Genomic DNA, 20,203 nt, shown 5'->3' on the forward strand with positions numbered 1-20,203 from the left:
GTCTTCTTTCCTTTTCTCCTAGAAGGTTGGGCCATTATTGCAGACTCCAACACTTCTTTTTCACCGAGCCTTGCACTGTGCCGTTGTCTTGATACACACCAGTTCAGGGATACCCAGCATGGCTGCATGGGTTTTGAGTTTGACCTCAGCCCATGCTGAGGACTCCGGGTCATTTCCAAGCAGACAGTCTACTGGTATAGCAGAGGAGACTACCACCTGTTTCAGGCCAGTGACCCCTCCCCATTCTAAAGTTACCATAGCCATGGGATGTACTTTAGTCTGATTGTCAGCGTTGGTGACTGGATAAGTTTGTCCAGTCAGGTATTGTCCTGGGGAAACCAGTTTGTCTGTCACCATTGTGACACTGGCACCTGTATCCCTCAGGGCTTCTACTCTAGTCCCATTAATAAAGAGTTTCTGCCTGTATTTTTTCATGTTAGGGGGCCAGGCAGCTAGTATGGCTAGGTCCACCTCACCCTCAGAGACTAATGTAGCTTCAGTGTGGACCCTGATTTGCTCTGGGCACACTGTTGATCCCACCTGGAAACTGGCTAGTCCAGTGCTAACTGGAGTAGTAGTAGAAGTGGAACCTTTCTTGGGACAGGCCTTGTCTCCAGTTTGGTGTCCCTGCTGATTACAGCTACGACACCAGGCCTTTTTGGGATCAAAGTTTTTACCCTTGTACCCAAATGAGGATTGTGAAGAGGCTTTGGACCCACCCTCCTGAGCAGGTTTTTGGGGCCCTGTAGAAGACTCTTTACTTTTTCCCTTGGGTGTCTCAACACTCTTCCCCCGGGGAGGCTTTGTGACCCCTTTCTTTTGGTCACCCCCTGTGGAAGTCTTGGTCACCCTAGTCTTAACCCAATGGTCTGCCTTCTTTCACAATTCTTGGGGAGAAATTGGACCTACGTCTACCAGATGCTGATGCAGTTTATCATTGAAACAATTACTTAAAAGGTGTTCCTTCATAAACAAATTATACCGCCCTTCATAATCATTTACACCACTGCCATCAATCCAACCATCCAGTGTTCTGACTGAGAAGGCAACAAAATCAACCCAGGTCTGGCTCGAGGATTTTTGAGCCCACCAGAACCTAATCCTGTACTCCTCAGTTGAGAATCCAAAGCCCTCAATCAGGGTAGCCTTCATGAGGTCATAGGATTCTGCATCTTTTCCAGAGAGTGTGAGGAGTCTATCCCTACACTTTCCGGTGAACATTTCCCAAAGGAGAGCACCCGAGTGAGATTTTTTTACTTTTCTGGTTGCACAAGCCCTCTCAAAAGCTCTGAACCATTTGGTGATGTCATCACCATCTTCAGATTTTGTTACAATCCCTTTGGGGATTTTTAGCATGTCAGTATTCACACTGACCCTATTTAAGTTGCTGCGACCATTGATGGGGGCCAAACCCATCTCTTGTCTTTCCCTTTCTATGGCTAGGAGCTGTCTCTCCAAAGCCAATCTTTTGGCCATCCTGGCTAACAGGAGGTCATCTTCATTGAGGCTGCCCTCAATGCTTCCAGAGTTGATGGACTCCCCTGTGGGAGAAGCAGCATCTCTGACTATCACTTGTGGAGTCAGGGTTTGAGGAACCCTGGGCTCCCTAACTAGGACAGGAGGGGGGAAATTATCCTCATGGTCACTAGCTTCCCCCTCTGTAAGGTTGTCTTCAGAGGGGTGGTCTCTAGCAAACTCTGCCAAAAGCTCCTGGAGCTGTACTTTGGTAGGGTTTGATCCAGTTTTTATCTTTTTTATTTTACATAGAGTCCTTAACTCTGACATCCTAAGATGCAGGTAAGGGGTGAGGTTGAGTTCCACCACCATCTCATCTGTACTAGACATTATTTCTCTAAAAGTTGGAATACTTTTGAAGAATCTAAAACTATCTCTAGAACTTAATCCAAACTTTTACAAAACTTTTTAAACGCTAAAAGAAATGCTAACAGGGACTAACACAAGGCCTTAGCAGGACTTTTAAAAATTTAGAAAAATAGCTCAAATTTCAAAAATCAGTTTCTAATGACAATTTTTGGAATTTAGTCGTGTGATCGGGTATTGGCTGAGTAGTCCAGCAAATGCAAAGTCTTAGATCCCACCGCTACTCCACCAATGTAGGAAGTTGGCTCTGTATATACTATTTCAAAGTAAGAAATAGTGTGCACAGAGTCCAAGGGTTCCCCTTAGAGGTAAAATAGTGGCAAAAATAGATAATTCTAATGCTCTATTTTGTGGTAGTGTGGTCAAGCAGTAGGCTTATCAGAGGGTAGTGTTAAGCATTTGTTGTACACACACAGGCAATAAATGAGGTCACACACTCAAAGACATACTCCAGGCCAATAAGTTTTTATATTGAAAAACATATTTTCTTAGTTTATTTTAAGAACCACAGGTTCAAGATTTACAAGTAATAATTCAAATGAAAGGTATTTGACTTAGGTACTCTAGGAACTTTGAATATTCACAATATCATGTAGAGTCTTTGTGAAAATGGCAATAAGCTATTTTAAAAGTGGGCACAATGCAAAAATCAACGGTTTCTGGGGGAGGTAGTAAAGGTTAAGTTTGCAGGTAAGTAAAACACTTACAAGTCTCAAAGTTGGGTCCAAGGTAGCCCACCGTTGGGGGTACAAGGCAACCCCAAAGTTACCACACCAGCAGCTCGGGCCGGTCAGGTGCAGAGGTCAAAGAGGTGCCCAAAACATATAGGCTTCAAAGGAGAACAGGGGTGCCCCGGTTCCAGTCTGCCAGCAGGTAAGTACCCGCGTCCTCAGGGGCAGACCAGGGGGGTTTTGTAGGGCACAAGCAGGCACAGAGTACACCCTCAGCGGCTCAGGGGCACAGAGTGCAAACAGGCGTCGGGTTTTAGATAGGAAGTAATGGGGAGACACTGGAGTCTCCAACGATGCAGGCAGGCACAGGGGGTCTCCTCGGGGTAGCAACCACCTGGGCTAGGCAGAGGGTCGCTCCTGCACTGGAGTTCGGTTCCTTCAGGTCCTGGGGGCTGCGGGTGCAGTGTTGGTTCCAGGCGTCGGGACCCTTGTTACAGGCAGTCGCGGTCAGGGAGGGGGAGCCTCTGGATTTCCTCTACAGGCGTCGCTGTAGGGGTTCAGGGGGGTCGTCTCTGGCTACTCACGGGCTCGCAGTCGCCGGAGTGTTGGTGTTCCTCAGGTCGAGCAGGGGCGTCGGGTGCAGAGTGGAAAGTCTCACGCTTCCGGCGGGAAACGTGAAGTCTTTAAAGTTGTTTCTTTGTTGCAAGAAAGTTGCAGATTGTTGAACAGGGCCGCTGTTCACAGGAGTTTCTTGGTCCTTCGTTGCAGGGCAGTCCTTTGAGGCTTCAGAGGTCGCTGGTCCCTGTTGGATGCGTCGCTGTTGCAGTTTTCTTCGAAGTTGGGAGACAGGCCGGTAGGCCAAAGCAGTTGTCGTCTCCGTCTTCACTGCAGGGCTTCAGGTCAGCAGTCCATCTTCTTGTTAAGGTTGCAGGAATCTAGTTTCCTAGGTTCTGGGGTGCCCCTAAATACTAAATTTAGGGGTGTGTTTATGTCTGGGAGGGCAGTAGCTAATTGCTACTGTCCTTGAGGGTGTCCTCCCTGAGGGGGGCACATCCCTATTCCTATTGGGGAGGCCTCCAAAATCAAGATGGAGGATTTCTTAAGGCATGGGTCACCTCAGCAGAGTACACCTTAGGGGCTGTCCTGACTGGTGGGTGACTCCTCCTTATTTTTCTCATTATTTCCTCTGGACTTGCCGCCAAAAGTGGGGGCTGTGTCCAGGGGGCGGGCATCTCCACTAGCTGGAGTGCCCTGGGGCATTGTAACACGAAGCCTGAGCCTTTGAGGCTCACTGCTAGGTGTTACAGTTCCTGCAGGGGGAGGTGTGAAGCACCTCCACCCAGAGCAGGCTTTTGTTTCTGTCCTCAGAGAGCACAAAGGCTCTCACCCCAGGGGGTCAGAAACTCATCTCTCAGCAGCAGGCTGGCACAGACCAGTCAGTCCTGCACTGAAGGATTGGGTAAAATACAGGGGGCATCTCTAAGATGTTTGGCCACACTGTACTTACAATGTCTAAGAATAGACTTAGACACTGTAGGGGCATATTGCTCATGCCGCTATGCCCTCACCTGTGGTATAGTGCACCCTGCCTTAGGGCTGTGAGGCCTACTAGAGGGGTGACTTACCTATGCCACAGGCAGTATCTTGTGTGCATGGCATCCTGAGCAGGATGCCATGTCGACTTTGCCTTTTTCCCCCCACCAACACACACGATCTGCAATGGCAGTGTGCATGTGTTAGGCGAGGGGTCCCTAAGGGTGGCACAACACATGCTGCAGCCCTTAGAGACCTTCCTTGGTCACAGGGGCCTTGGTACCACTGGTACCTTTTACAAGGGACTTATCTGTGTGCCAATTGTGGAAACAATGGTACATTTTTAGTGAAAGAACACTGGTGCTGGGGCCTGGTTAGCAGGGTCCCAGCACACTTCTCAGTCAAGTCAGCATCAGTGTCAGGCAAAAAGTGGGGGGTAACTGCAAAAGGGAGCCATTTTCCTACATTTTCCTACATGCAGGTGATGGTGGATTCTGCCACCTACTGGGCGGGAGTGAGGGGACAGACTGGGAAGGTTTGGAAGCTGTTGCAGGGGTAGACTGGACAGACCTCTGGTTCCCTGTCCCACGACCACGTGGGATTCGGCGCCCCCGGCCACGCATAGGCTGTCCAGCATGCATGGCCCGGGGGCTGGGTTGAGGATGCGACATGGCGCCCCTTCGGTGACCACGAAAGGGACGAAAAGCGGACTGTGGGGGGCGTGTGGCGGAAGAAAGGCCAAGGGACCTTAGCCTGGGAATCCTTGAACCTCTCCAAGGCCGAGTCCGCTTTGTCTCCGAAGAGACGGGTGCCATCATAGGGCATGTCCATGAGTGACTGTTGGACATCCCCCGAGAAACCAGAAGTACGTAACTAGGCATGCCGCCATAAGGCCACTGTTGTAGCAACCGATCTGCCCAGAGAGTCGGTCGCATCCAGCCCACAACGGATTGTGAACTTCGCCGCGTCTCTCCCATCTTTGACTGCTTGGGAGACAATAGCAAGGACCTCCTCCGGTATCTGCGGCAGGATTGCGCAACCGTATCCCACAGGGAGGTGGAATAACGGCCCAAAAGGCATGCGGTGTTCACGGACCGCAGCGCGAGGCTGGAGGAAGAAAATAACTTCTTACCAAATTGTTCCAGCCTTTTGGATTCCCTATCCGGGTGTGCGGAAAGGAACGCGCCAGAAGAAGAGGACGCCTGGATTACAAGACTCTCTGCGTAGGATGTTGGGACAGGAACTTTGGGTCGTTCGGCGCAGGCCAATGGCGGCGAGCGATAGTCCTGTTCACAGGAGCCCCTGTGTTGGGCTTGGACCAAGTACCCAAAAGGATCAGTGAGGGCCTCATTAAATAGGAGAAGGGGTTCAGACGTAGAAGCCCCAGGCTGAAGCACCTCTGTCAGGAGATTAGACCTGACTTCGACAGTAGGTAGCTCAAGGCCAAGGACCTCAGCCGCGCTACTAACCACCATACCATAGGTAGCTCCCTCCGCCGTAGCCACGGTAAGAGGAGACAGCATGCCAGAGTCAGGAGAAGTATTAAGACCACTGGCTTCGCCCAAGTCCTGTGCCCAGTCCAAAGTAGGGTCTTCCTGGAATTCATAAGGGTCCAGGGACCCCTCAAATTCCTCCCCGTATTCGTACCCATAGGAAAATGGGTCAGAATCCGACCTCGGGCGAATAGGGCCCACCGAAGCCTATGGCAGCATCGGCCGACACTGCTCCGACTCATCGGGAATGAGAATCGGGTCGACGTCGATAGTGGGCACTACCGACGTCGGGAGCGTCCCTAAACGACCCGGCGCAGGGGAAGGTCTTGACTGTGCGACCGGCGTCTGTGCGGATCCACACACGGATCCGGAGGCGACCTCGGTGGCTGGGCCGGAAGCCGCCGGCGCGGAACCCGAAGACACCTCAGCCAAGCCCCTTGGGTCCGAAGGTGCCGTATTGGGGTCGGCACGCCCAAAAATGGGGCGCTTGGCCTCGTAGAACTCCTTGAGTTGGGTGGGGGTCGCTCCGGCTCCGGGAAACTTGGGGAAGCGCGGAGTCAAACCAGATGTAGGCTCCGAGGACAGAGGCCTAGTTCGTGAACGCTCGTCCCGCGTCACGTCGACCGAGCGACGGGGTGAAGTCGGAGAGTGATGGGACTTCTTCTTCTTCTTACCTTGACCCGAAGATTTTGAAGACGACGAGTGGTGGTGGCTCCACGACCGATCTCGAGACCTTCCTCTCGAGCGAGCTCGGGATCTACGCAGAGTCGAGTGCCGGGCCACCATCAGCTTTAGGGACTGCTCCCTCAAAGCCTTCGGATGCATCGCCAGGCACTCGAGCACGACTTCGGGTCGTGGTTGCGCTCGAGGCACCACAGGCAGACACGATGAGGGGGTCCGTCACAGACATCATGCGGTGGCAGTCCTCGCACGGCTTGAACCCGAGCTTCGGGGACATCCTCGACGCACCAAAAAATAGCGACAAACGGTCAAATTCGGCCAAAAAATAGCCGAGGGTAGCTCTCTGTCGGATCAGCGCGTGGCGCGGAAAGAAAAGAACTGACGTCACTGCACGAGGGCAGCGTCTATGTACTACTTCCGACGTCATCACAACGCCTACGGAGTCGACCAACGCCACCTACCGACGCGCAAGGGTATTACTCGAAGAAAAAATCTCCAGATCCAGTCTGACACCTGGGGGAAAATTCTAAGGTAAGGAATCTGCAACTAGAAGTCTCTATCAGATATGGGTGTTAGCACTGGATTATCAAACTGGAGTCATTATCTGGATTTGGTAAGCAAGCACTAGCATAGACCTCTGGGCAGGAGTTGAAGTCGGTACTGGAGCTGGTACAGGAGGAACAGATAGTGCCAGGGTGGACCTGCTGACGGTAACCTGACTGGTAGCCCTAAGGTTCTGTGGGGGCCTGAATGGCACTAAAGATTTGAGCATGACCGCTTTGTTCTGCTGCTGAATCGACAATGGCCCAGGGAACTGTGATGCGTCAGGACTTAAATGTTGATGCCCCTGCACCTTGTCTTTGAAATCAGAGTGACGGGATGAGATTGAGTCCCTCTTCCCATTTTAATGTTTGTGCTTGGGTCTGCCTGAAGATTTTGTGCAGAAAGTGGAGTGGTCACCTATGACATGGAGCAGGAGTGGGACCTGTGGGAAGCCCACAACTACTTCTTGTGTCCAGCAATCTACAACTGAGCCTCCCAGTCAGGAATAGCTTTTGTGTGCATATCAGTCATTTGTCACATGACACCGAGTCATGTCTGGAGCCCAGGCACCAAAGGCACACCTTGTGTTGTTCTGTGACCAACATTTGCATTCTGCAGTCGCAGCTTAAATCCTGTTAGTTTTGTTGGGGCCATAACTCTCTAACACACTATTCAAAGAGTTGTTTGGAGTAGTAGGAAGACCGATAAAGGTGTAAATAGTGCTTTGGATCCATGTCAGAAGGCGTGAAAAGCAAAGAACTGATCTTAGCGACAAAGGGTGGTGATAATGCAGCTCTTCTCCATCACTTGTTGGTACACAGGAGCAGTGTACAAAATTATACCGATCCAGTCTGGGGCCTGGGAGATATTCTAAGGTGAGGAATCTACAGTTAGAAATATCCATCAGAAAAACAACACATTGATTATAGCTGAAAACAAACACTTTAATCTATTGTATCGTTAATGCAAAAAAGTCATCTTTTAACATCTTTGGGGCACAAAACTAAAGGTGCCCTGCTCATTGAGCACTGTTCGTATAATCAGTTTTTAAATTTTGTTTGACAGATAATTACAATGATGGAAAAATCACCTCTGTGCTGTACCCATGACACCTCACTACACAATATTAAATAGTTGAAATTGTATGCATTACTCAAAACTCAACGTCATTTAGAGGGTGTAAATCCTCTTTGGCTCATCTTCACCCTCAAAAGAAGCAAAATATCTCTCATGTACTTGAATTGGTGCGATGCCATGAAAGCCCACCTTATAGTTTAATCTAAATTCATTTCAGTGGGCTGACTCATCATCCCTACAGACTCTGAGGTGTATGTGATTGTGAAGTGTTTCATTGACATTTTCTTTTCGTATTCTTCCATCTTGTAATGCATCCCTAGTATTATGTTTATTTTCGCCTTGAGTTCCCGCTCTGGAATGCAGTGGTGGCTGAGGACTCAACAGTAACTTTAGTCATTTGCTGTTGGGATGCTGAGCCGTCTGTCCAGATCGTGGGCAACATTATGAAGGAAATAAAGCATGTCTTGGAAGAAGCTGCTTTGTTGGAGTGCTTACTCACCTTCACAGACTCAAAATGTTCAGGTGTATGCCTACACTCTGAGCAAAAAAGGACTATAAATACAACATTCCATTCCCGGCTTATGTTATGGTACATCTAGAACTGCATGCCAAAGAGGGTCAAAGTACTCGAAACAAAAAAAAAGGTGACAGTTAAAAGCACAAAAGGACATAAGCAAGAAAGAACTGGGCAGATATCCTCAAGGGTGGTACTTGTTGAAAACTGAGCAAATTATTTTTAATTCTATTCACTTTTTACGTAGCACTTCATCCAGCACTTATGACACTTCTAAGCACTGAAAATAACAGGTGTTACCCAATTTAAGCCTCGGTTATGAGGTGCAGGGCACGGTACTGCAGGGGGGAACTCCACACCCATAAATCCCGGTACCATGTATTAACAGGCCACCAGTAATGCGTAATTAGTTAAACATACAGAATGGGAAATAATTGTGCAGAACTGGATTTACCGACTGGAATTTCCTATTTCTAGGGTTAAAGGCAGACAGAGTCGGGGAAAGAGCGAGAACCCTGAGGTAGGAAAGGGGAAGACGGCGCCTGGCAACAGGAAGCGTTACATGCTCACATCTTTGGCTTGATCCAGGTCGAGAAGGGGCTCGAGACTATGGTCGGGCTACACTGCAATCCATTACATAAGGCGATTTTATCGAACGAAATTTCCAACCAGTAAAATCGGGCCCGGTGCACACGCACTAGGGAAACTCCAGGCGCGAAAAACATATCTAATGATTGTGTGGAGCAGAATTCCACAATTTGAATTCCGCTCCGCACAACTCGTAATTGGGCCACAACGTATTTCATTTATTGGTCTTTGAATGATGAAAGGCCGAGGCAGCCTTACTAGGCGTAAAAGTCGTGACCTGCAGATTACAAAAAACTTCAGTGATTAACACTCATCCTGGCAGCTTTATTATGAAATTAATTATCAATGTCCAGGCAGCACATCATCTTCGTTAAAGTGCTTTTTCATAGCTGTCCTCATATCGTACCTTTTACTTATTCAAGGTTGTTCACAAGGACATGCATGGCCCCAACCTATTACGTCACTCACTTTTAAGAGAAAACTTACACAAAAGAGGGCTCCGTCTTGGGAGGCTGTAACAGAGTGAGATTTGCCATCCAGCTGCGCCGAAAGGTCCCAGCGCTTCACCTCTGACTTTGCCAGGGGAACCCTGAGGACAAGGGGAAAGAAATTAAGAAAAATACATCAAGGTCCTGCTCCACATTTTTTAAAACTTCCCTTATGATAACCTAAAGATAACACTAAAACACACAATAAGGCGCTGACGGTAAACTCTCCTGGAAAACTGGCCCACACCTGACCGACCACATTTCTTTTTCTGCTCCCATGCAGGTAGAGCCGTACCCCCTCCAGTTGGAGACATTTTTGGATATCATAGAGGGCTTCAAAGACTAGTTAGTGAAAAATGTATTTTGAAGTGCGAGGAATTATAATCACATACTTTCTTTTCAGAGTTCTAAACCGGTGTCACGTTGCTAAGTAATGTATCAGAAGCATAAAATAGCTGTGATGAGGTTGCACAGTTACTAGCGGTTCAAACTATTAAAAATAGTTTTACTTTGAACCAACGTCTTTTTAATGGCTTTTTTCAACCTTTCAACACTGTCCATATTTTGCACAATTATTACATCTAACAGTCAAACTAAAGCAACACAGAAGCAATATTAGCTACCTGCTTTGTTCTGTAATACCAGCTGAACGTGTCAAATTGATGAAAGGCGAAAGTAATCAAGCTACAGGTGGTAAAGCTTTTTCAAGCTGTGTAAGGTTGCTGACAGCAGGCCGAGCCACCAGGAGTCGAACATAAGGCCCGGCCCATTTTACTAGGCCCCGAACGCGCCACCCCGAGCCCACCCCTTCCCCTTCCCCTTCGACCCCTCCTCACACCCACAAACTAAACAAGCATATGGGAGATAACATAAAAATACAGAGAAAAGAAAACCCACCACCTAAACTTGGTGGACCTATGCTTGAAATACAAAATTATAATTAAACATAACAGCAGGCAGATTTATTACAATGGCAATGCACACAGTGTATGGTTGTTTTACTACTCCATCATAGTTGCCACAAGTGTAATCAGAATTGTGGCCGTCTTGGAGCGAACAATGATACACTAGTCATAATACCATTTCAAGATGGCCACGCAGTAAACATCTCACCTAGTGGCACCATGGAGGCATTCTTGAAACATTAAATCAATGATAAACTATGGACAATACCATTCCAAAATGCCCACCTAGTTTGGCAATAGTGGCCACACAGATAACAGCACACTGTATATGAAATGAGATGAGATGGCAAGTGAGAGGCCCAGAAGAGCTGTCTGGGAAGCCAAAGAACGCTCTAAAATGTAAATAAGGAGAAGGAAAGCAAAGAAAGGGGACTCTTTAAAACGAAAACATTGAATTAAATGTCTGCCCACCAGCAGAGACACTAAAGCATACTAATTTTCAGGCAGATATGCCAATGTGATCAGGCAAAATGGTGATAATGAAAGGACAAACAATCCAATGGCATACATAGACTTGACATTGCTCCATGCAGTATGCTGAATTGTAAACAAAAACGTTTCTTAGTAAAACAGTATAATAAAATTAAACATAACGAGAGAATAAATGTAATTCACTACATTAATAAGTCTCGTTCCAGGAATATCATGATAAATATACTGTAATTTAAATCAGACCAGAAAAGTGAAAAAAGTGCGTGGTAGTCAAGTGGTTCACATAATGAAAAGAAGAAGATAATATCGTAAGAATAAATACAAATAAACATTAAAATATAAGATATTCTGCATGAAGTTATGTCCCTTAACTATCGAGTTACAACCTGGTCCACTTATTTGCAATAAAGTTCATTTGTTTTTCTTGGTTGTTGGAGACGTGTCAGACCACTTATGATCCTGGGGTCATCATCAAGATTGACCACAGACACAGAAGCCGGAGACAGTCAGAGTAATGGGTCAAGGGCTCTTCGTGGATGAGGCATTCTGTATAAGTAATCAGTGATAAGCTCTGCTGGAAATGACACTCTTGAATAAATATGGAGTAGGCATGTAAACCAAGTGCCGTAAGTTAAAATATAACCTGCAAAAAAGCGCTCCTGGTGGTGCAATCGCAGGAAAGCCAGACAAGATGATTGGTCCCACACTGATCCCGTGTACTATGCTCTGCTGCCTGTGGTGTCCTCTTTTAGACATCATGCTAGTGAGTCCCAATTCTTGAAACACATGCAATCTGTAGCGCAGTTCAACCGTCTTAATAAAAACTGTGCCCTGGTTTTCATTGTGGTTGCTGTTTACATCATGAGGTATGGGGAGAAACAGAATGTCAATTCCACTTGAAAGGAAAGAAGATGGTTGGCCCAAAGTACCTCTATGTATGTACATTTAAATAGAATATTTTTGCGCTTTTTTTATTATTACCAGGGCCTCGATGACAACTACACCCGCTAGGGCTCTCCTCAGAGCATAGGAACAGTTATCAAATGTTCTAACCTCAAGGTTTGTAAAAGCGAGTAACCAGCTCCAAAGTCCTTACTTACTAAAGTAAGCTGTGAGTTTCCATATAACAAAATGCCTATGTAGAGACATTAACACAGTGTAATCAATCATCCCTTATTGATCTAATAGCTCTAGCATATAATTTTCACAATAAATGAGTTTTGTCAGGGCTAGCTCCTTTGATGTAACTTTTCATAATGAAGATATCCGACCTTTTATATTGTGACATAACGTTTCCTAATGAACAAATCAGGTCATTTCCCATTATCATTGGCTCATCACAATAACCAACGCTGGCCTACTACACTGAACATATGTTATGCTAGACAGCACTCAAGTATGAGGGCCTAACAAAGATTCTCACAATGCAAATCTTCTAATCCCAGGGTTTTGTCACAGAAGTAAATAACCAGCAGACCGCTTGTATTCACAACAATGTAAGAGATTTCATTTACCATAACACCCATAGACAGGTTTTGATACAGTTTATACAGCCAAAGGCAAGCCCGTCTGCGCCCTTCCGCGCCTGGACCGCGCCCAGCGCCACGACCCCTGGCCCCCAGCACTCCCAAACCCCGCAGCACCGCTACGACCCCACCTCCCTCCACGCACTCAACCCGGGACGCTCCAGAACCTGCTTCCAAGCCAACCCGAAACGCACTCATGGACCCTTCGCATGCCTTACCTGCAAACACACCTTCCACCGCGACTGCACCCCGCACGCCAGCCCATGCGCCAATAACCATCTGAAATGCATCCTCATCAACGCACGCTCCGTCCACAAGCACGCCACTGAACTATTGGACCTCCTGGACTCCACTGGACGTCACCTTCATCGCTGAGACCTGGATGAACGCCTCCTCGGACCCCGACATCGCCATAGCCATCCCCGACGGCTACAAGATCACCAGGAGAGACCGCACCAACCAAGTCGGAGGAGGAATCACCATCGTATTCAAGGACTCCATCAACGTCACCACTTCCACCGAAGACACCCCCCTCGCCGCCGAACACATGCACTTCCAGATCCACACCGACCCCAGGACCACCCTCAGAGGAACTCTCATCTACAGACCCCCCCTGGACCACGCGCCCTCTTCAGCGAATCCATTACGGACTTCATCTCCCCGCACGCCCTAGCCTCGCCGGACTACATCCTCCTCGGAGACCTCAACTTCCACCTGGAGCAGAACAACGACCCCAACACCACCACCCTACTCGACAACTTCGCCAACCTCGGTCTCAAGCAACTGGTGAACACCCCCACCCACATCGCCGGACACACACTCGACCCCATCTTCTCCGCCAGCAACCACGTATCCTTCAGCCACTCATCCGTAATACAGTGGACCGACCATAGATGTATCCACTTCACCTTCAGACGCAAGACTCTCCACCTCCACACACAACCCATCCCACGCAGACATTGGAACAAAATCCCCACGGAACAGCTACTCTCCACTCTCAGCGACAACCAACCGACCTTCTCCACTGACCCCAACAACACAGCCCTCAGCCTCACTCATTGGATCACCAACTGCGCGGACAACCTCGCACCCCTCAGACGCCTCCCAAGACAGACCAACACCAGGAAACCTAAATGGTTCACAGACACCCTCAAGGAATCCAAAAAAAACTGCTGCACCCTCGAGAAAGCCTGGCGCAAAGACCACACCGTAGAAAACATGTCTGCCCTCAAAAACGCCACCCGCGAACACCATCAGCTGATCCGCGCCACCAAAACAACTTCCTTCACAGACAGACTGGACAAGAACACTCACAACAGCAAAGAACTCTTCAACATCGTCAAAGAGCTCTCCAATCCTAACGCCAACTCCAACTCCATCACGCCCTCACAAGATCTCTGCAACTCCCTCGCTACCTTCTTCCATCGAAAGATCACCGACCTACACGACAGCTTCGGTCACCAGACCCAGCCAACCACCACAGAACCTACAACCCCAGCCAACACCCTCAACGCCTGGACTCACATCAGCACGGAGGAGACCAAAGCTACCATGAACACCATCCACTCCAGTGCCCCCTCGGACCCTTGCCCCCACTTCATCTTCAACAAAGCCGACGACATCATAGCCCCTCATCTCCAGACCATCATCAACATCTCGTTTGCTTCTGCCACCTTCCCCGAGAGCTGGAAGCACGCGGAAGTCAACGCCTTCCTGAAGAAACCTACGGCGGACCCCAGCGACCTGAAGAACTTCCGTCCCATCTCGCTCCTCCCCTTCTCTGCCAAAGTCATCGAGAAGACCGTCAACAAGCAACTGACCAATTTCCTTGAAGACAACAACCTACTCGACCCATCCCAGTCCACATTCCGAGCCAACCACAGCACAGAAACCGCCCTCATCGCAGTCACAGATGACATCAGAACTCTGATGGACAACGGAGAAACAGTCACCCTCGACCTCTCGGCTGCCTTCGACACCGTCTGCCACTGAACACTAATATCCGCCTCCGCTCCACTGGTGTCCAAGGACAGGCCCTGGACTGGATCACTTCTTTCCTCTCTAACCGCTCCCAAAGAGTCTACCTCCCTCCGTTCCACTCAGACCCCACCGAGATCATCTGCGGCGTCCCACAAGGCTCCTCGCTCAGCCCGACTCTCTTCAATGTCTACATGAGCCCCCTCGCCAACATTGTACGCAAACACAACATCAACATCACCTCCTACGCCGACGACACTCAGCTGATACTTTCCCTCACCAAGGACCCAACCAGCGCCAAGACCAACCTGCAAGATGGAATGAAAGACGTTGCAGATTGGATGAAACTCAGCCGTCTGAAACTGAACTCAGACAAAACGGAAGTCCTCATCCTCGGAAACACCCCATCCGCCTGGGACAACTCTTGGTGGCCCACGGCCCTTGGCACCGCACCAACCCCCTCAGACCACGCACGCAACCTCGGATTCATCCTGGACCCACTTCTCACCATGACCAAACAAGTCAACGCCGTATCATCTTCCTGCTTCCTCACTCTCCGCATGCTCAGAAAGATCTTCCGCTGGATCCCCGCAGACACCAGAAAAACTGTGACCCACGCCCTCGTCACAAGCCACCTGGACTACGGAAACACCCTATACGCAGGAACCACCACAAAACTCCAAAAACGTCTTCAGCGAATACAAAACGCCTCCGCCCGCCTCATCCTCGACATACCCCGCAACAGCCACATCTCCGCCCACCTGAAACACCTGCACTGGCTTCCCGTCAACAAAAGGATCACCTTCCAGCTCCTCACCCACGCACACAAAGCCATACACAACAAGGGACCCGAATACCTCAACCGTCGCCTCAGTTTCTACACACCCACTCGTCAACTTAGCTCCGCCAACCTCGCACTCGCCGCCGTACCTCGCATCCGCCGCACTACGGCAGGTGGGAAATCCTTCTCCTACCTGGCGGCCAAGACATGGAACTCCCTCCCCGCCACCCAGGACCACCTCGCATTCCGGAGGCAGCTCAAAACCTGGCTCTTCGAGCAGCAGTAACCCCCCTCCCCTAGCGCCTTGAGACCCTCAAGGGTGAGTAGCGCGCTTTATAAATGTTGATTGATTGATTGATTATTGACAATCCTCCCACTTAGACCTGTTGGTTTTAACATATGCTTTTCAAATTAAATAAATCAAGCAAATTATCTTTCTCATAGGTATTCATAATAAACAGATAAATTATATGGTATCGGACATAACTTTCCCAAAATAACCAATTAGACATACAGCCTTTATAGTTGGTTTGTCACCATCATGAAATTGCGCCAAATATATGGAGCATAAGCTTAGTCACAAGCCAGTCAACACACAAACTGAGTCATAACAATACCTAGCCATGATTATCACAGTGCAGATCCTCTGCCCTAAGGTTATTCTGAGGCGGTAAACACCACAACTCTCGCTTTCTAAGGTTATCTGAGAGATTTCATGTAATGTAAAACCAGTCTGCAGCCTTCAACACAGTATATTAAAAATCTACCCTTAAAAGGCTCTTGGATTTAATACATGCATTTCACTATAACTAAGTCAGGCTTACAACCTTTTCTGTAACTGTTCATAATAAACAGATCTCATTGGACATACTTTTACTCCAGTAAACAATATAGCCTACATACTTCATCATTGGTTTTCTTGCCCTCGTGAAGGCCTGTTGTTTTTTGTCTAAACAGGCAGCAATCAGGTAATGTATCATAAAATTACAAATATATACACAATTACAGTTAGCAAAACAATATACAAACTATCAGAAAAGGCCCTAATAAACTTTAACTCCAAATATTTGTCGGGGGTAACCAAAATCAAACCCATTGCTTATTACAGAAAACTGTGCAAATCATGTAACAAAATACCTAACTACAGCCTTTCACACATTTAGGACATTCCACCCTTGAAGCGTTGGTCAGGCTTGCTGCCGTCATCATACTTTTTCATAATGAACCTAATGCAGAGATGGAATATGACAACGTTTTCTAGGGAAGCAATCAGGGCTCAAGCCTTTATCATTGGAAGGCCCCCATAACCAACTCTAGACCACAGAATTCTCCGTAAGCATTCCCACACAGCAACACCAGGCATACAGTCCAAAAAATATAAATAAGCTCTAAATTATAGCTGGCAAAACAATATTGTACCTCTCCGATGATGGTTAACCAGAATTATTAAAGCGCAAATCTTCTATCTACAGGGTTTGTCAATGGACATAACCAACACTAAAATCCCTGCTTGATACAGTAAGCTGTGAGGATTCATGTACCGCATAAAGTGTATACACACCTTACCACTATGTAAACAATCCACTCTTTTGGCTTTAACATTTGATCTCACAAAAAAAATGTCAAAACTACAGTGTTCGTCATTTTTTTATAATTAAAAAAATAGACCTATGGTTTCCGACCTAACCTTTTCCAACTAACCATTCAGGGTTATAGCTTTTATCATTGGCATTTCACCATGACCACCTTAAGTCTACTGAATTGCTGATAAATTTTCTCACAAGGCATCAATCAGTATACAATCATAAAATTACAAACATACAAAAAATCAGCATTAGAAAAAAATATACAACCATTCCTAAAACAGCATAACAAGGATTTTCAAATTGCAAATCTTCCACCCCAAGAGTTTGGCATGGGGGCAATCAACACCAAAAATAATGCCTACTGTGATAGACTATGAGATTCTGTGTAATACAATATAATTACGATTTGTATAATACAATACCTGATTACTAGTGGAAACACAGTGTAAAGATAGTCTATCTTAACATCCAATTCAATTTTACACATTTACCATAAGCTTTTCACAATAAATAAGTAAGGGCTGCTTCCTTTGTCAGGTATTTCCATAATAAAGAGATCAGGCCTATATGCTTGTTCAATGACTTGTCACCATAACCAACTCAGCCCTGCTGTGTTGAGAATAAGCACCTTTTCCCCCAATCAAAACATATACTCAAGGACATCGACGTTTGGGTGGCGCCAAAGCCCCGCTAGCAGTAGTGCTTCTTGAATCTCTATGTTGATCATACAAGGTCAGTTGTGATTTCATACCAGACATAAAAACAAAGCCAAAAAATACAGGCAACCAATGAAAAAGTAGAGAGAACATGCTGCCATCTTAGTGGTTCAGAAAAAAAAAGTTAAAGGAAGCCAGTAAAAACTGAAGACTGAAAAGCATTGGCAAGAGAGGCAACAAGATAAATTTAGTAATAAACTACTGGCGAGCAAACTCACCCTATGAAGGGGAAAAATACCATGAGCGAATGAACACAGCGGAGATTGGGGGTGATAGGTGACGAACAGATTCAGAAAAAGAGAGAAGCAGACAACATGCCAAAACCACTGAATTTCATAAGAAGATGAGTGTGAGAAATAAAAATGGGCAACACAACATAATAAAGATATGCCAGAAAAGGGGTTGAGAAAACAGGAGCCAATGCTCTGGGTCAAAATAATTTGAATGAGGACTAACTGCACAACATACAATTGATATTTACAATGGAAGGGAGTGTGGATGAAGAGCATTACTGTCAATACAATAAAGGTAGCTGAGGAAATATGTAACTGAGTGGACAGTTTTACTGAACACGTCATGTGCAATAGAAACAAAATATAATAATTCAAACAGCAATTAGAAGGAGGATTAGGAAAATGACGAAGGTAATCGGCTCAGGATAAACTGATAGTCACAGCATTCTCCTAGTATATGAAACAGATAACTGTATTACATTTGCTACTGAAAAATCTAGATTAGGGCTATGTTAGATAAAGTACTCGCAGCCAACCTGCAGACTCTTCTTGAGTAAATAAAACGAGATTCCCCTCCCCACCCCATCACCACACAAACATCCAGCAACAAAGTGCCTACAATCACACCGACCAAAACAGCAATAAACATCCATTCCCACACACACACCCCCAACAGCACCTACGCACAAGGACCAAATTACACATGGACTCATGAGCATGCAGATACCTTGTGCACACAAAGATTTCAGACAGAGTCACACTTTGGCGCACAGATAACCTACATGCGTGCTCTCACAAACAAACACACTCACAATAGGCAGACACAAGCAGATAGATGATGGCATGGGTGGATTGACAGATGTAAGCTGGGATGGATATACATGTAGGTGAGTGTGGGTGCGTTCCGGATGTACGAGGCTCCCAATCTATTTACTAGATTTACCATTTGTTTATCAGAGCATAACATCTCCACTTTCATGAAAATAACTCGCTCAGAAAAGCCAGTGGGTTTGAGGCGCTTTGTTTCGGAGGGCCTCATTTGGCTATGAAGATCGTTTCACAGATATCCAATTGTTAAGAAATGACACAACGTACTGGTACTGAACATCCCGAATCAAAGGTTTAAACAACAATGGCTAGCCTTATTTTGGGATTCGTCAACAGATTGAACACTTATATGTGGGTCACACACAGTGTGCAGATTGTTAATGTCAAGGAGATGCTGGAAGTATGGGCCAAACCACTGCAGTCCTACAAGCACATATGGCTTTGAAAATGGGGAGGACTCATGACACCCAGACCTTGAAAATATAGGCTTCAGAGGCCAAGGATTCATGTCTGACTTTCACATTAGGCCAGTTTAGCTTCTGATTAGGCACTTGCCATGACAAGGAGAAACAGCAGAAGAATACTGGATAGTGCACCTGCCTTGACATTTGGCTGAAGGCCCGTTCTCCGTGGCCTTTCTTCTTTAGTATGGTATGTGTTGCTCATTTCAGTGCTCCCACGTGAACGCAGGTGCCGTGCGACTGTAAGCAGAACTCAGTCATTAACTGTAGAATTTCAGTCGACAATTTCTATATTAAGTGTAACAATGGCCTAATTCACATTTCTGTTTCCCAGAAATGTGCTCCGAGCAAAGTACTTCTCATCAACAAACAAACCTTCTTGCATATAACCCTGGCTCTTCTGGGGTTCTTTTCGTTTTGGTGACAAATGGTATTACAAATAACTTGTGCTGATTGAGGGAAGTTTCTTGAAATCCTTCTATTTTGGACTTTACTTTGACTGAGTTGTTCTGTTCAGGATAGCTTCTCAGAGATTCTGCATTAGAAGGTTTTCCTGAGTTGCTCTCTAACAACCAACTCATCACACTAGGTGTTTCGAACAATGAAGCCTCATTCCAAAAATCAGAATCCAACAAGCAATGTTTAGCGAATAGGTGCACTTAATAACAGGAAGCTCTGTGGCAGCCTTTCAAATGTTCAGTGGTTAATGCAATCCTATCGATTTGACAATCTCCTATGTCAAATAAATGCTTATGTCCAGTTTTGAGTTACACTGACAAGACTGTAGTACCCGGCGGCCCTCACGTGCTTCTAAACGATTCTCACATACGCCACACAATGGTGCAATTTTTACACGATGGACACAAGCCATGTTTGTTGTGAAATTGATATGGACTGTGCAGAGCTCTGGAGCTACGAAAGTTGTAGCAACACATAAATAATGTACAATACAATAAAATCACCCCTTTGTTCAACATCTGGTAAAACAAGTCATGCGTATGTTCAAGGAGATAATGGGTAGCTGCGTTGGTCACTTCCTACAAAGCATGGTATATGCCTCTCAGATGGCAAAATTCCCTTGAAGACCTCATTAGGAGGCTGAAGGTCATATTTCGAGTTTGGCAGACGAGTTACTCCAAGACCCTCTTTATTACAAGTGCCTTATATCAGAAGGCACTTGAAATAAGGTGGACATAAGGTCAGTCACTTTTGTGACGGAGTTACCCGCC

General features: G+C 46.8%; 1 protein-coding gene across 2 annotated transcripts in view; it reads right to left on the reverse strand.

Annotated features, from left to right (window-relative positions):
* PCCA (propionyl-CoA carboxylase subunit alpha) overlaps window positions 1-20,203 on the reverse strand; it is a 2,021,650-nt gene that overhangs the window by 751,064 nt on the left and 1,250,383 nt on the right. For both annotated transcript variants that reach the window (XM_069205070.1, XM_069205071.1), the window contains exon 19: window positions 9,468-9,570. In XM_069205070.1, the coding sequence (XP_069061171.1) occupies window positions 9,468-9,570 (103 nt within the window). The remainder of the gene's footprint in view (window positions 1-9,467; window positions 9,571-20,203) is intronic.

This window comes from Pleurodeles waltl, chromosome 8, assembly GCF_031143425.1.
Source record: "Pleurodeles waltl isolate 20211129_DDA chromosome 8, aPleWal1.hap1.20221129, whole genome shotgun sequence".
Taxonomy (NCBI): domain Eukaryota; kingdom Metazoa; phylum Chordata; class Amphibia; order Caudata; family Salamandridae; genus Pleurodeles; species Pleurodeles waltl.